General features: G+C 38.9%; 1 protein-coding gene across 1 annotated transcript in view; it reads right to left on the bottom strand.

Annotated features, from left to right (window-relative positions):
* Nucleotides 1–629: 629 nt before the first annotated feature.
* Nucleotides 630–17,173, bottom strand: part of LOC113108528 (probable ubiquitin carboxyl-terminal hydrolase FAF-X) — a 34,559-nt gene continuing 18,015 nt past the window's right edge. Inside the window, exons 24-48 of the mRNA XM_026271706.1 lie at nt 16,689–16,967; nt 15,102–15,227; nt 14,754–14,891; nt 11,816–11,982; nt 11,461–11,569; nt 11,197–11,343; nt 10,953–11,099; nt 10,609–10,816; nt 10,274–10,494; nt 8,956–9,146; nt 8,688–8,861; nt 8,462–8,603; nt 8,171–8,374; nt 7,506–8,067; nt 5,817–5,940; nt 5,480–5,705; nt 5,236–5,365; nt 4,961–5,146; nt 4,364–4,584; nt 3,881–3,969; nt 3,516–3,672; nt 3,217–3,429; nt 2,503–2,610; nt 1,599–1,694; nt 630–1,023 (exon numbers count right to left, since the gene is read on the bottom strand). Of these exons, the coding sequence (XP_026127491.1) occupies nt 892–1,023; nt 1,599–1,694; nt 2,503–2,610; nt 3,217–3,429; nt 3,516–3,672; nt 3,881–3,969; nt 4,364–4,584; nt 4,961–5,146; nt 5,236–5,365; nt 5,480–5,705; nt 5,817–5,940; nt 7,506–8,067; nt 8,171–8,374; nt 8,462–8,603; nt 8,688–8,861; nt 8,956–9,146; nt 10,274–10,494; nt 10,609–10,816; nt 10,953–11,099; nt 11,197–11,343; nt 11,461–11,569; nt 11,816–11,982; nt 14,754–14,891; nt 15,102–15,227; nt 16,689–16,967 (4,497 nt within the window). The 3' untranslated portion in view covers nt 630–891. The remainder of the gene's footprint in view (nt 1,024–1,598; nt 1,695–2,502; nt 2,611–3,216; nt 3,430–3,515; nt 3,673–3,880; nt 3,970–4,363; nt 4,585–4,960; nt 5,147–5,235; nt 5,366–5,479; nt 5,706–5,816; nt 5,941–7,505; nt 8,068–8,170; nt 8,375–8,461; nt 8,604–8,687; nt 8,862–8,955; nt 9,147–10,273; nt 10,495–10,608; nt 10,817–10,952; nt 11,100–11,196; nt 11,344–11,460; nt 11,570–11,815; nt 11,983–14,753; nt 14,892–15,101; nt 15,228–16,688; nt 16,968–17,173) is intronic.

Raw genomic sequence — 17,173 nt, 5'->3', positions numbered from 1 at the left:
ATTTATCCCACCAAAATAAAAAAGCCAAATATTTATCCATGGAAACGTGTTGCAATTGTAAAGCCACTTACTTCTACATTGCTTCGGCAAATATCAATCTAGAAAAGAATATGGAGAAGGGACCAACAAAAGGCTCTTCTGAATCACCATGGAGAAAGTAGGCGCAGAATCGCGCTTAGGCTATACTAGTTTGATGTGAAGCCATGCTAAGATGTTACAGCGTGTCAGCTGGAGCTTTCAAATTATTGAATTATTACCAAGAAAAAAAAAGGCGATAGGAATTTTCCAGAATAAAGTTGCATCACCCCATTCACATCAACTAAACGTCAAGATCATAACCCAACCGTCCCATTGTTCACAAACTATGGCCAACTCTTGCTCACGAGGTGCCACGTCCGGGTTAAGCTATGACATGAATATAATGTATGATCAAAAGCAGAATGACCCAAACGGCCCAAACCTTACTACTGAGCATGGGATAAAACAGGGATTTATTTTTTTTGTCTTTCACCATTGTATTTCTTTTTTTGTTGTTTTTCTATTTTCATAAATCTGCAGTCTCCCGACAGCATCACACACGCTGTTGCGTTTGAACAGTCAAACATTAACATAGTATGTACACCTCTGTCTTGAGACAAGTGCGACAGGCCCATTTTATTATTACAAACAATATGCACAGTCCACTGCAAGTTACACTTTTGACAGTTAATACTGCAGAGCAGACGGTGAAGAGACTCTCCGCTCCAGGGTTAGAAATTGAGGGAAGCTGAATGTTCTGGTTACACGGGCTCTGGAGTAGAGCAGCATGGTGGGACCTGGCCTTGCTCTGGATTCGAGTATCTCTTCTGGAGAGCTCAGATGGAGGACAGTGTGACAACATATTGTTAGTCTTTAGTCTGGCTGGGCGGCACCCTCCTCAGGGGGCTCCCAGTTCTCTTGTGCTCGTGGGCCTGGACGCTGAGGATTGTTGACGTGCTGTGCTGCAGGGCCAGTGTATGGCTGTGTAAGCGGGAGGTTATTCTGCTGAAATGATGCAAGAACAATCATATTACTACATGACAATCGGAAGAATTTATATTTATGGTTTACTTCGACTTGGAGATGCCATTATATAACGACACATAGGACAAATCAAAAAAGTGCAAACACTCCCAACTGGGGTAAACAAAAGCCATTAGTCAGTGAAAAAGTGCTGTTTAAATGGATGTTCAACAAACTTTCATTCTTGAAATACTTTTTATTCAGCAAAGATGCATTAAATTGATCGAAAGTTAAATCGTAGTTACTTTAAATTATAATATTTGTGCTGTATTTGATCCAAAAAATGCTGCCTTGAGTACAAGAGACTTTTTTCCCAGAAGCATCTAATGGACCAAAACCTTTAAAATCTTTAGCCATCTAATAGTAAACTCCCACAACAATCTTTCAAACCAGGAACACAGTGTCCCTCTTTTTTAATGCAATTTAATGTCCCAGTAAAGAGACTACATGGGTTTGCAGTTAAGAAAGTTCATTAAAGTCTTTGGAATCTCACAAATACAGGATGTGTTTAAGAGATGTCTAAGAGTAGCATGAGGTTTGTGACTGAAGCTCAGTACCGGTTGAAACTTTGTGCCTGGAGAGTGAGGGTACAGAGCAGTGTCCTCTGGAGGAGAAGTGTCCTGCTCATCGAGGGCCTCCTGCTCATCAGGCTCCTAAAACAACCATCACAAATGAAGTTGAGCACCTGATTTAAAATATAATAAAACTATTTGCTTCATTCCAACTAACCAGGGATATTTGTGAACTATGTCCTCGATAAAGAGTCCCTTGCAATATAAACATGAAAATTCAATCAAATGGGAAAGTTCAAGGCTTTATCGGTTTAACGAACAAAGAAAATTATTAGGGGGACTTAGTCAAATCAAATGACAGATGAGGGACCACTATAAATGGACAACACAAACCAAACACTTACACTTGAATTTGATTCAATTGTTTTTAACTTAAGGAAGCTTCTGATGACTGACAGGAATTTGCCCATGGATGAACTGAATAGACAGTGGTATGACTAGAACACTAAACATCCTCCTGAACATTGTGTTCTTCCTCAAAGTTAATCATCAGAATGGAATAAAACTGATACCACATCCAAATTTGTATAGTCACACAAAAGCTTCTTCGTGCAGGTTGTTTTCAGATTAGATGACCTGATCTTACATTCCCAAAATAAAATCAGACTCAAAACAAAAAAAGGAAACCACCACCAAACACAAAAATTACCTCCAACTCTCATCTGTACACTATAGCCAAGGCTTAGAGTTTTCGATCACTTAGTTACACATTATGACTTCTTGTTGTGTAGAAGGAAACAGTTTGGACACATTGAGATGAGGACGAAATAACAGTTGATTTTGTGTTGTTTTTGAGGGAGGTGGAAGATGGTTCTGTCTACATCAAGCCCTGTGAACACCAAAAAGTTGCGCAGATGGCACCAGTGTGGCCGGGCCATACGAGTCTTACGGTGTGCTGTTGTTGGCCTGTCACTTCCCCTGGCAAAAGTTGCTGTGTCGAGGACGGGTTCCGGCCAGCGTCCTCTTCAGATACCACCTCGTGCTTCGTTAAGTGACACTATTTTGAAACGGCAGTTAATATTGCATACTGTTTCAACAAATTATGCATCTATGGCTGCATACATTTAACATTTGTGGCAATTTGCTACTGATTAAACTTGATAAAGAAAGCACCTTATTTCTGCAAATCAATAGAAATGGCTTAAAAAAAAATATATCTACGGCATAAAATCAAGTGTAAATGTAACGAAACTTAAATTTATGCAAATATCAACATTTGTAACTGCTTTGCGTTATAAAAATTAAAACCTGGAAATAAAAGTCGAAAACTCAAAGCCCTATCTATAGTTAAACATTTCTGGATTAGAAAAGACTTCCTTTTAAAACCTTTTCAAAATTATTTTCCAAAGGTTAAACGTTTGAAATGTGCCTGACCATCATTATACAGTCATAGTGAGAGATTTCAGTGCTAATTTCTGAAGTTTGAATAAAGTGTTACTCTACATTACATTAGGGGTTCTTAAATGGCAACCATTCAGATATTTAAATAAGTAATTATTAAAACGTCTCAACTAATGGGCAGAAGCACACATGCATGATTAGACTTTAAACATACTGGTGCTAATGTTGCAGACAATGAGGGGTGGCATGAGCCATCACTTACCTCTTCTGGACACAACTCACAGGCCTTGGCCAAAGTCATACGGGCACTGTGGGAGCGCTCCAGGAAGTATCCATTAGAAGTCTCATTACTCTGGACAGGAGGGGACCAGTTGTTATACGTGTACTGAGTATTGCTAGTGTACGGTCTCCGTTCCAGCTCGTCACCAAGCCACTCCACTGCCCAGGTCCACTTCCTTTTTAAATCTCCATTACTCTGGAAAGAGTAGACCATAATCAGTTTTTACATACAAACACACATACATATAACATTCAAATGCAGTCTTTCATTATCAAGCCGACCTGGAGAATTTGGTAGGCCACTGAACAGTTGCTGAAAAGAGCCACCATGCATTTGATACACTGATAAGCTCTCTTTTGGTAGTGATTTTTGGAGCGCTGAATGGTGTCAAAAAGCCCATCACGGTCATCAGGGATTCCCTTCAGCACATTGTGGATCCTAACAAAGGAAAAGGGCAGAGCAGGACATTACGATCCATTCAGGAATTTAATTAATCTAAAAAAAAAGGTAAGGATGCCTTAAGATTAAGAACTTCACTCCAGGAACTAAATTGCAGATATGAGTTTCTGGTTGTTCTGGGGCCTTTTCTTCATACGCCATTTCACATAAGAGACATTTGCTAAACAAAGTGGAAAGATAGACTTACCGGTGAGTCTGCCATGAGTCCTCAATAAACAAGATTTGAAGGAGCAAGTCCAGGTAAGGCCTTAACTCATACGTGTATGAATATGCCACCTATGCAAAAACACCAATGTTAATAACCATCTTCAGACAGGAAAAATACACATGCACATGGCTAGACGATACAGTGAAAAATTGTATACATTTAACATCGAGACAAGTGTTACGGACCATTTACACAGATTCACAGACCTTCTGAACTCCAATAACATCATGCTTCTTCAGTTTAAACCAGATGCTATTAAAATACTTGTCTAAATTCCCTCATCACAATTTGCAAGAGAGGTTGACAGCAGGAAACAAGTTTAGTTCAATGATAGATAGTCTTTAGGAAACTTAATGGCCAAATGAAATGTGCATTTATAATGTAATTGTAATATTCACAATGCTGCTTAAGTTGAAAATTGTCAACATCTTTTCAAAGATGAAGGCCGGTAATGCCTCTCACCTGCCACAGTAGTTCACTCAACACAGTGGAGGAAAACTGAGGGTTTTCCCAACAGCAGAATCTCAGCAGTTTGATAGTGTCCTCTGAGTTACTGCAGTCCTCGATAATCTTCTTCACATAACTGGTGCGCACAAACAGGATGTCCACCACCAGCTGCTGCAGAGGCATGATGGGAGCGGTGATGTTGGGGTCACCATATGGGTTTGGCAGGGGAGGGTTTCCTAAAAATGTCAACATGTGGAAATGTCAGCTCGTATCCTGGAAATGTCAGCTCATATCCTGGAATGTGGTCTGGAAAATGTTGGTTTTCAATGCAAATCTTTAAAACTAGTTTCAACAGATCAAACTACTAAAACATTGTGAACACAAAAAAATAAAAAGGAAGCACATCTCTGCTTGTTTCTCTGTAAATGCCCTCAGCTCCAAGCAATGCCAACGTGGCACTCAAGCCTGGAGATGGCTGTGTGTCAGTCAGTAAGTCCTGAGCAAGGATGTAAATCTTCATTGGGCAATGGGGACCAAAACTATGTGTGAAAGCCTACAGACTATTTTGTTATCTGAATGAACACATTCTGCAGCAAAGTATAAAATTCTCACCATTGATTGAGGACTGCATACGTGAAGTCACGTCACAGCAACGAATCAGCTGAGAGACGACAGTATAGAGTTTTCCAAGCTCAGCATACTGGTACTTAATGGGAGGGCCAGAGCCCTCATCCAGAGCCACAAGCATGAAGGTAGCTGGTACCCCAAGCTTCAAAAGCTGCGTCTTCTCTGCCAAGCCTGACAAAGAAATGGGAGTGAGACGGGACAGCACTATAGCATGAAAGCCCATATGAATGCAAGCCTTAAGGGTGGCGAGTGGTCCTTACCAAGGTTGGCATACATGACGAAAAGATTGAAGTACTGCTGCAGGTGACGGCCATGCTCAGAGACTTCCCTTCTCAGCAGATTGAGTACAGCACGGAACAAGTGCTCACTTAAACTCAAATTATCACAGCTCTGAGACAAAAGAACAAATAATACAAAACATAAGAACCTTGTGGAGTGAGCTCCAAATTGTAGACATACCCTGATTTCCCATGAATGAGGGAAGCCTAGATTTACAAGACATACCTGACTTGATGGTCCAGGTGAAGCAATGGGTGAAGGGCAGGGTCCATCTTGCAGGGAGAAATGTGCAATGAATACAATGAGTTTGGAGAAGGCTCCTCGAACCTCTGCACTGGGACACTCGAGCAGGTACTCTGAGAAGCGGTTCGGATATGCAAAGAGGACGTTGTGGGCAAACCAGTAACGCACATTCTTACTGTGCCGTAGCAAGATGCACAGAGCATCATACCTGAAATAAAAGAAACAAGGATCAACTTATTGTAGATAAACAAGGAATCATCTAACTGTTGAATAACAAAGGCAAGCACGTGCCTGATAAACTCAGAAATCACAGGCTTACCAATCACTAGCAGGGCCACGGACAATTTTCTTGGTGTGGAATCCAGTACTGAAGAGAAATCTAGCAGCCAGCTGTATACTAATCATGGCCATTTCTTCTGCTTCAGGCAAAAGATGGTCTTGACCTAAAAGCCACAAAAGAATTATCGTTACTGCTACAATGACTTTCACCATCCCCTGGAATAGATTATTCTGCAGCAGCAACAATAGGAGAATGTGTAATGATGTAAAAAGGAAACCCATTTACCAAACACGCACACACTTAGACACTAATGGTAATATGCTAATATTAATATGCCAACGTAGTGTGCGCACAAATGTTTTCTGAAGGATTTAGCAAAACTCAAAACAAAAAAAACAAAGTAATGGCTGCTGAAATACCTGCTATGCCTCATAGGAATAAATTACGTTTTAAAATATATTAACTAGGGATGGGCAAGTTAACGCATTGATTAATGGCAACAATTATGAAAGTTTTGCTCACTGGCACTGAATACACATACAGAAACCATGGGTCACAGGAGAGGTGGGATGTTGATCAGTACTGACTTTGGATGGGTGTCATCACACGTCTCAACCAATGAAAGCCTTTGGGGAAGGCCTAAGATAGCATCACTCACGACTTCATAAGTGGGAAATAGTAAGCATGTGATGACAGCAGAGAAGCGATCTCACTGAGCCCAGTGGAGTTCATTTGTTAACTTTGTGGTTTATAATAAGTCGTTTGGGATGCAATAACATGACCCTCTTACAATATACTGCTGTACAGATCAGTCACATTTGCTGATCAGAAATGTTAATGCAATCATGCTGAACATCAGAAATTCTGCGCTATGGCACGGTTAGCACTCGCAGGCATACCAAACCCGAGCCCAACTGAACCGCGCTCTAGCCCACCTTTTACAACCAAGCCAGGGCGCATGAACGAACCGGGATTTGAGGCCCAAGCGCTCAGGCTCAAAACACCTAGTGTGTGTACCCTTATTCTCCTGCACCCCCCACCCACATCTTTGAGCACAACTTTTTTTTCTATAACAATATACCATTTTTATAAAAGGTTAATGCCCTGGCAGTGGTATATAGCTTTGGTTTCATATTTAATTTGATTACATTGTGCATACCAAACGTTATTGCACTTTTGTTCAACTACTTTTGAATGTATTATTGAATTGTGCATAATGCGATTAATCACAATAAAAATTATAAAGAATTGTGATTGTAATATTGTAAAATTTAAATATTTCACAATATTCCTTTAATAAAATTAAGGTACGCAATATTGCTTTCATTATCGCAGATGAATCACCTTCGATAATGAACGCGATATTGCATAAATTGTCAGTGATCTATGGCTCTATTGAATGCCGCTCCATTTGAAAGCATGTGATGGCAATTTACTGCCAATCAGGGAACCAGCTTTACTGACGAAATGCGACTGACAAATCACATGCAAAATATTGCCCATCCCTACTTACAATTTCCTCAAATGTTATAAATCACCAAATATAACTTAGCATTTAAATATAATCTTAAGGCATGAACAATTTTTTAATATCAGGATTATTCCTCAAAGTCAAATTCTGCTTTTTATCAATTTATAAGAGAAACAGATTGAAGAATGACAGCACATTGCAGCCCTGATCCCATCTGCAACAGTGGAGAATAGAGCAAGGTCAGTGGCTGGATTTACCTGGAGGGGAGTTCAAGTAGACACTGTTACAGGTCAGCAGTTTCCTGATGAACTGGAAGTACTCCAAGCTGTACTGCATACGGTTGTGCATGAACTGCACATTTTGTTTGCGCACGCTGCGTTCAATAGCAGAGGGCATCTTCACCTGGTGAGGTTTGCTGGTCACTGTGAGCTCAGTAATGTATTTAACCAGCTCACTGTCCTTGTCCAACGTGTCCATACGCTCATAGAAGAGGATGTAGGCATTCCACCAGCGCTTCTGTCGCCTGTAGGACATGCGTTTCATCATGTGGTCAAAGACCTCACCCATGTACTCTCCACCAAAGCACTGGTTCTTCATCTCCTCGTCATCGTCCATCTTGCACTCAGTGACGTCTCCATCATCAAACTTATACCAACGGTTCCTTTCTCCCTCACCACCACTGCCGTTCCTCTGAATGATGTAGGAGTAATAATGACCTCCACTAGCCTGGCCTGAGTGGACCAGCACTCCTACCAAACGATAGCGAGAGCTGCAGGGGGGTTCCGGCTCTGACGGCTCATTCTGCTGGACCACCTCCTGCTAAGGACAGTTTCAAAACTTCAGCTATATAAAATATTACCAAATTGCATTTATTTAAATGAGACCATTTGAAGACCAAAGACAGACAATGCTGGTGTAATACCTCATTCTCTGGGTGCACATCAGACCCCTCCAGCTTGGCTACTCCAGCTACTGTATAAGGCTCCATGTCTAACTCCCGTGGGAACTCAAAGTAATCGTTGAACTTGATGGCACACTCTCGTTCCCAGTCATAATCAAAGCGTTTTAGCTGGATGGCCAGCACCGGAGGAAGCTTTTTAATAAGTAAACGCTTCACTGTGTCAACCTGTCATGTAGACACACCACCTTGAGCTTAATAGTGTTCTCTTAAATAACAACAAAGACATCCTTAAGATAAAGACAGAACACACACCTTCTTGTTGCATTTTTCACAGTGGTAGGCATTTGCACCCTCGAGTAAGTCTCCTTTCACATACTGCTCCATAGAATCGAGGAGATTTTGATGGTTTCTGATATCTACATTCAACGTCGTAAACGATTCCTCACATTCATATCTGAAAAAAAGAGCATGGAGTGTGTTACACTGACACAAAGATCTGTGAAGGCAAAAAATAAGCAATATTAGATTTCCAATGTACCTGTGAGGACAGCCCTGACATATTTTCTGGTCAGCAAAAGAGCCACCCAGCACTTTGCTCAGCATGGCAGGGTGACCCAATGCTTTCAAAGCCTCGTCTAAACTGTCTACTAGCGAGTTAAAGAACTCCAGGGCATCATGCTGCTCCCTCAGATTGACCGGTTCACCCCACAACCTGCAGGAGGAAGCAATCGATTTAGAGAATAGTGTCTTGTTCAGTACTCTTAAAAGAAAGGAGGATTACACAAAAAAAGAGAGGATAAATTTACCGAAATTGCTTCCAGAATCCCCTAGGCACATAGTATTGCAACCTGGAGGAAGCCAAGTGTCCAAAAATGACCTGCAACTGCCGAAGAACCCCAATGTTGTATTCCTTCCTGTCTTCCGACTTACTGAGAGAAGGTTTGTCTTCAAACTGGTGCTGATAGCCAAACACCTCATCCCGGGGATCCACATTACTCTGCAACAATTGAAGCAAGGCTTTCAATAAACTTCAATTGTTTTAAATAATATCACATAATGATTTAAAGAAAACTTTTGTTAAAATGCCCTCAGCTCCAAGGAATGCCCACATGGCATATACACCCCAGAGATGGCTAAGTTTTTCAGTCACTTGGTAGTGAGAAAGGATGATAGTCATCATTGGGCAGTTCATCCATTAAAAAATATGCTAAATGCTTTCAATTTAATGAAATTAACTTCCATCAGAAACTGAAAGCACAACCTCTCCAGAAACAATCCAATGTGTGTGCTTCCACAACAACAAGCCCAAGAGCTGTATGCACTCTCGGGGTTAATAAAGCACACACCTGAGCTTAATTATACTGGGAAATGAGAAGCCACACCCCTCCACCTGAACTGTTCCCTAGGCAATCCTACTCCCATTTTTATTCACTGTGACTGGTACAGGTGCTAATGGCCCATTGCAAACTTCCTTGGTTCAACATGCAATGTGCCAATGTTATGGTTAACTCAAACTATTTAAAGTTGTTATATAAATAAAGCTGAATACACACATACATATATACATATATATATATATATATATATATATATATATATATATATATATATATATATATATATATATATATATATATATATATATATATATATATAAAATATTAGATGAAAAATCTGTCTTGTTTTAGTGTAAGAATTAAAGAACAGGAATTAAAGCTAAATATAATTTAAAAAATCTAATTTAATACTAAAAATATATTGAAATAAAAGCCAATTCAAAACTGTACCAGTATATAAATAATACTAAAATAACAGTTAAGCACTTTGAATCTTTAGCATTTTATATGGAAAAAAAGTGATTAAATTTGATTCACAGTCCATTGAAAGTGAACTCAAACCTATAATGGGAAAAACATGGAATATCCTAAATTTAAAAATTAAATAAAACTTGAGAACTGCGTGTTCACATTGCTCAATCTAAGTGAATCATACTGTGACCTCCTCCAGAGATATTTGTTTTGATTTATAGTCCTTTTTTTTATTAGAAACACTCACACATAGAGCAAAATTCTCATGAACACAATGCAGTCTGAAACTCCAGAAATGAACCATGCTAGGCAGTACCTCATTATCTTGCTTCTCGTCTCCAGACATATCATCATCCACATCGCTGCCCGTGCCTTCGATGGCCAGAATGCCATTCCTGATGGGAGGAATCATGTAGAGCTGCTGGATCACTGAGTTCATGTAGCAAGTCGCACCTGCATTTTTCAGACCCACAAACCCCTTGGTGGGCCTTGGTCCAACTGGCGGTAAATATTCCCATTCTGTAAGTGGTTCACAACCTAAAGGTACATAAAAACAATTTATAAAAAAACAAGTAAATAACTATGCATCATGAAAACTGATGGGGTTGAGTGCACCATTTCTAGGAATCAGGAATCAACATTAGCACACACCTAAATAGTACATATCAGTTAGTGTGTCCACAATCTGCTTGAGATTTCGCACACATCCGACAGCAAGTGCAACCAGCAGTTCAAAGCCTGCATTGATGGTGGCTGGGGTGCTACACACAGGTATGGCCTGCTCAGTGGGGAATTCTCCACTCTTCATGTATTGCAAGTACACGTTAGATGCTGGGAACAGGAAGTCATCCATTAACTCCTATAAGGAGTTCATGGGGAAAAAAAAGGAAGATCATTTAGTCTTATTTGCCAATGCATTCATAAATAGGAGATTTTTCTTCTGATGTTGTAGGTATCTAGTAAAAGTGGCCAGTGTTTACCACTGAAATGTTTACCTTGATAAGATTAGCACCTCCTTTTTCACAGCCAATGTGGAACTTCTTCTCTGGTGTCTGGAAAGCTAGTAGCTCTTTTGTGACACCAATATGACCTTCCAAAATGGTCTCCTCAACCCCAGGCTCTCCAGTCCTCTTCACTTCATCCTAAGACAAAAACAACAACAAAAAAACCCTCAAATTTGTACACACTAAAGTTTTCACTATTCTAATTCCAAAAAGAAGTTTAGGTAAATGAACATACCCGGATGCGCTTCAACCAGTCGATCTCATTGTTTAAGAGAACTTCTGCATTAGGAAGATTAATGTTGCTGTTATATGCATAGTTGAGTAAGTGCCTTAGAAGAGTGAAGTAATCAGCAGCATGCTTTGCCCGCTCTTTTGCAGTGCTCTGGAACACAAAAGGACAGGATAAAAATGACTACAAATTAGATGTTCTGAATTAACAACAAAATGTAAAAAAAAAAAAAAACTCCAGCTCTGTCCCAAAGACATACAAGACACTTACACCTAAAACTGTGAAGAGGAGGGTGATGAAGAAGAGGAGAGGCCTATGGCCCATACAACACCGGGTGGCCATGAGGAAGAACTGTTCTTGGGCCATTTGGCGAACAGACCTTAATACAAAAAATTAAAGTATGCATTATTAGCAATGAATTTTATCAAACAAAACCATTCTATCCCGTTTGCTAAAATGACAAAATTCAGTTTGAAAAACGTTAATAAATTAATTTGAAGTTTAAACATTTAATACCTCACTTTTATAAAAAGACTTCCTGAAAACTACAACAAAAGCATATTTATTTTATTGAAAGTTAAAAAGCATAACAGGAATAACAGTACCCTACTTTACGATAACTCACTTGCTCTGGCAGTGCAGCAGCAGATCTATAATGAAGGTTTGCCAGGCCTTTTCTTTGCTAAGTGCATCTAGTGCAGTGGGCAAAAGGGCGAAACACAGGGTCATGACCTCCAGAGCTTCACAGCACACCTGCTCATCTTCGGCATCAGGTTCATTGCCAGCATTGGTCTGTGGAAGAAGCAACATCGCAAGCATAAATATTGAGTCTAGGGCTGCACCATATTGGGAAAAAATGACATTGCGATATTTTATTTTTCTGCGATATATATTGCGATATGAAATCTAATCTGATTTTTTCTTACAAGCAAAAATGAGGTGAGCACACTTACATTCTCATTTTAAACGATTTAAACAGAGTATTATTTAAATTAGAGTAAATTATTTGTTTGTAACTTTAGGATATGGTTTGAATTGTTAACATATTAACTAACATGAACTTACCACGAGCAATACTTTTGTAACTATATTTATTAATCTTTGTTTATCTTAGTTTATAAAAACACAGCTGTTCATTGTTTGGTAATGTTACTTCACAGTGCATTAACTGTGTTAACAAATACTGTACAACTTTTGATTTCAACAATGAAGGCTATAGCCTAAATGTTGAAATTAACAATGTTGTAAAAGTGCAGTTTATTAATAGTAAATGTTAAATAATGTAGTTAAATAGTTTACTAAAAAGAACATTATTGTAAAGTGTTTCAGATTTTTTGTATGCACCAATTCAGATGTCTCGTGTGTTCAGTGTTGGACAGGTCTGTTGTTTAAACCATACATTAAATTGAATCGGTTCAAAGGAGTTATTTGTTCGCGAATCAGACATGTGCGGCACGTGTTGTGTAATTATCTCTGCAGTTTAGGATATTGCACAAGATATGAGAACACAAAACATTTCATCACTGGATAGGTTTTTTTTTTTTTGTTCGACACCATCATGTCAATTGATTTTGATTAATATGCGCGAGGGAGAGAGAGCAAGACAGCGCTCGTGTTGTTTGAAGACGATGAAGGTGAGCATGCGCGTACGGCCGGGGCTCTCTCGCGCTCTCTCGCGCTCTCTCTCTCTCTGCTCGTTCTTATATGCGCCCTGTTAAACTGACAGGACTTAAATGTGTAAATGATAAACTTTCACTCTATGATGGTTAAGCTGTGCAATTAATCTGCGAATCACATTCGTCAAGGGCCGGGGAGCAGCTGGCCCGAATGGTTAATGAATAACAGATCAACTACGACAGCCTACATCACACATCCTGCGATGTGACTATCGTGGATTCGTACATCGCAATAAGAGGTGGGTAGTAACGAGTTACATTTACTTGAGTCATTTTTTGGGGTAAATAATACTTTTTGAAGTATATTTAAAGAGGGGTAATTTTACTCTTACTTGAGTTCATTTTTTTGGGAAAAATCTGTACTTTTACTTCGTTACTGTGGGCGACGCTCCTCTCATTACTTTATCTTAATGCAATAAATGTTATAACTGCTTCAGTTTATTCCAAACGCGCAGTCTACTTTTCTCTGGACAATGAGCGATGCCTATTCGCGAATGATTCATTCTTTTGAGTCAATTCTGTTCAAAGGCTTGATCAAACCAATTGGCAAACGAGTGAATTGGTTCATGAATCAGTTTGAATGATTCGTTCATTTCCCTGCCGCAAGCGCTGAGCGTCTGAAGCGGTTCACTCAGAGTTGTAACGTTTAAGATCAGCAGCAGCGTTGAAAACGTTGCTATGGAACTGCACTGAATTGAAAGCAAATCTGCAAAGGCTATTATTTGCTTGCGATGGAGATCCTTATTAGATGAACACCGCGTGTGCTGTCTACTGTTTAACAGGTAATAACTTGTTGGGCTACATTCGATTACAGTACACGATACCACTGTGACATTAGTTTGTTGTACGTGTGTGGCTTATAACAGAGGGGAGTCAAGTTGAATGCAGCTTCCAAAAGACAAAAAATAGCTGATTAAGATTTTATTAATTTTAATACAATCACACCGGTGCGAGTATGTTCAGCATATGATCAGCTGCTAAATTCAGATCTGTGATCGCTTGCTGGGCTGGCGTTGAGCCAGAGATAGATGCGTTTATACAGCGATGCGCATCAACCAATCACACAAGATTCTGATGAGCTTATGAATGTAATGGCATTCAGATGAATCATCACTAAAATGCCGGTGCTTCCTTCACTCGCTCACTGACTGAATACCTCTTCCTGGCGAATTCTCTCATCAGAAACAACAAAGTGCAGATGTGTGTACAAATCTATAATTAAGACAGTGTTAACAGTTTCAGTGATTTTAATGGGAGTTTCTGAGAGTTCAATATTGAACTCTAGACTGTCAGTGAAAATGATCTTTAATAATATAAATGATATTTGCTCTCTTTCTGAACAATGATTAGTAGCAATTTTTATATAATTAACTTTCAATGTTAAATTCACATTTTATTTAAAGTCAGTCTTATTAAAAATGTTATGGCATGACACCTATATCTGTTACTTAAGTAAACAGGGTTTTATAATAAATTACATAAATTGGAGTAAAGGCTGATGAAATATGTACATTTATACACACACACGTAACATACATTTTATCTATATATCTAAATAAAAATAGGCTCAGTATATATGACCCAAAGTAACTAGTAACTAACTACTCAAGTAGATTTTTTTATCCGATACTCTTTTACTCTTACTCAAGTAACTATTCAGACTAGTACTTTTACTTTTACTTGAGTAAATATTTCTAGAAGTACTTTTACTTTTACTTGAGTACAGTTTTTTGGGTACTCTACCCACCTCTGATCACGATATCGATGCTTAAACGACATATCGTGCAGCCCTAATTGAGTCCTATATAATATTCATAATATTGAGTTCATAAAAAATGAATCACACCTGGTTTTTTTTCTTTTTTCAACTTGGCCAAGAACTAGTACCTTCTCATAGATCTTGCTGATCTCCTCATTAGAACTGAAGACGTGCTGAACCGAGCCGCAGCCAGAAGCCCAGACTATCTTCTGAACCGCTCGAATGACACAGATATCTGGGATGTACTTGGAGGCCTGGAAAAAGTTCTGGGTACAGGAAGAGAAGCACAAACTAAGAAAGCTGGGCCTGAAACATGAGGTGTTTCACTCTCTTTTTTCACATGCAAAGCAAAAGAGGTTTCAACAAAAACACTTTTGATCATTACAGACATTTAAAGATAGCTAAGGACATTTATTTGAACAATGCAAACAAACCAGTTTATGTAGGTGACAGTTGTGTGTTGTTGCATAACATACCTCATCCGAGATCTGTTGGGCGAGGCGAATGGCCACGTTCCGCAGCATGCACTCGGCTGAGGGGTTTGGGATATTCTGCAAGGCGTTCTGCAACACTAGAGCCTGGTCATGTGTGGTCTGGTTGATCTATGAACAAATAAAAAAATAAAAATAAAGTGTTATCTCACAGATTCGTGCTAGGTCTCTATTATGTACAGTAAAGCAAGAAAGAGAGCTAGGAAACGGATAATAACTACCATTTAAAAGCTGGATCTCAAAAAGCTTGAAAAAAAAAAAAATTCTCCTCACCAAGGCTGCATTTATTTGAACAAAATACAGTAAAAACAGTAATCTTGTGAAGTTATTACAGTTTAAAATAACTCTTCCATTTGAATAAATCTTAAAATGTAATTATTATGATGGTTAAAGCAGTCACATGATCCTTTAAATATCTTTTCAATATGCTTTTTTTTCATGCTCAAGATACATTTATGATCATGAATGTTTAAAACAGTTGTGCTGCCAAATACATTTTTTGGAAACAAATATTAACCTTTACGGGATCATTTTCTTTTCAGGATTCTTTGAATAGAGAGCTCAAAAGAACAGAATTTATCTGAACTACAAATCTTTGATAACATAAATGTCTTTACTGTCACTTTTGGTCAGTTTAATGCATTCCAAGCAAAAAAAATTTTTTTAACTTCTTAAAAAAAAAAAAAAAAAAAATTACTGACCCCAAAATTTTTGGCAATAGCCCAAAAACCATGTCTGTACAAAGTTGTAATGTGTGAAGCAAAGTTTAAAATTCAGCAAACTCTACCTGACACTGGTATAAAATTAAAATCATGTTTGTTTTTGTACTAAAACATTCAGTGCTTTAACAAAAAAAATAGCTTCACATTTCAGCTTGTGATGCAGGCAAAATCATGGTCAGTGGTATTTTCCAACCCTATTAGTCATTCTAATACTGTTCCATTACACGCACAGAAACATAATCAAACAGTCTAATAAAGAAAAAACTGCATGATCAAACTACATTTAACTTTCCCCTTTCTCATGGTTATTACTCCCTCATGGAAACGCTTCTGGAGTCTGTGCGAGTGTTTCCTCTCAAGACACTGTACACCCTTGACATTTGTGGAGCGACACAGGGCAAGCCAGCCGGTTTCTAATGATTGATGAATGTCAGGGAGGCTGAAAGGTTATGATCTTAAACAGAAATTAAACCATCAGTGCTAAACCTATAAAATTCACTCTGAAATTTTTTTTTAGACTAGAGCTGTGCCAAATGCACTTTTATGAGATGAGGTACTGGACAAAAGTGTAAAGTGAAGCCCACAAGTGAACGCAGGTTCAATTTTCCCTCCCTAAGAGACGAAGTCTGTCTCTTATGCCATTGCTACAGTTTTAAAATCCCAAAATGATATCACAATTTAAAATGTGTTCCTTATAAAATTACAAGATTGAAACGGTTTTTAATTAATTGAGGGTATAAGTTCTGGACCTTTTCTGTAAAATAAATTTCACTGAAGGTATTGTGCCTATACTTTTGCATGACCTCCTTGAAAGGAACAGTTAGCAGGAGCTAAAGGAAGGGCAACTTACAGGCGACACAGGGATAGTCCCCTCCACCACAGGCTGGCAGGCCTCCGCCACAGCCTTTACATGGCCAAAGCCTACAGCTGTGAGCAGCAGTTTGGCTATTTTTAGTGCGTTGAGATAAGCTCCCCGCCGGGTCTCCATGTCAGCATTTGGCAGGAAGTTATTTCTGGTGAGCATGCTCAAAACCAGGGGCAGGCCACCACTCTTCAAGAAGTTGTACTGGAAGTCACTCGCATCCTCACCCAACGTCCCACTGGCAGGCATGAGCAAGGCGTACACCACCTGAGACACACAGAAACATTGTGTGCATCACAGAATGATGCCACACAGAAAAGCCTTTAGGGAAGTGTTACTGTGCCCATTTTTGCTAAATAAATTAAAATATAAATACCATACCATCGTGAAAAACAACAACTCCTAAACAGAAATAAAAGCTAAAGCTAAATAATAAAAAAAAATGTATATATTTGTAGACCTTTGTGTGTTTT

This window comes from Carassius auratus, chromosome 9 (genome assembly GCF_003368295.1).
Source record: "Carassius auratus strain Wakin chromosome 9, ASM336829v1, whole genome shotgun sequence".
Classification (NCBI taxonomy): Eukaryota; Metazoa; Chordata; class Actinopteri; order Cypriniformes; family Cyprinidae; genus Carassius; species Carassius auratus.
The sequence above is the reverse complement of the archived record's forward strand: the minus strand, read 5'-3'. Positions and strand labels throughout refer to the sequence as shown.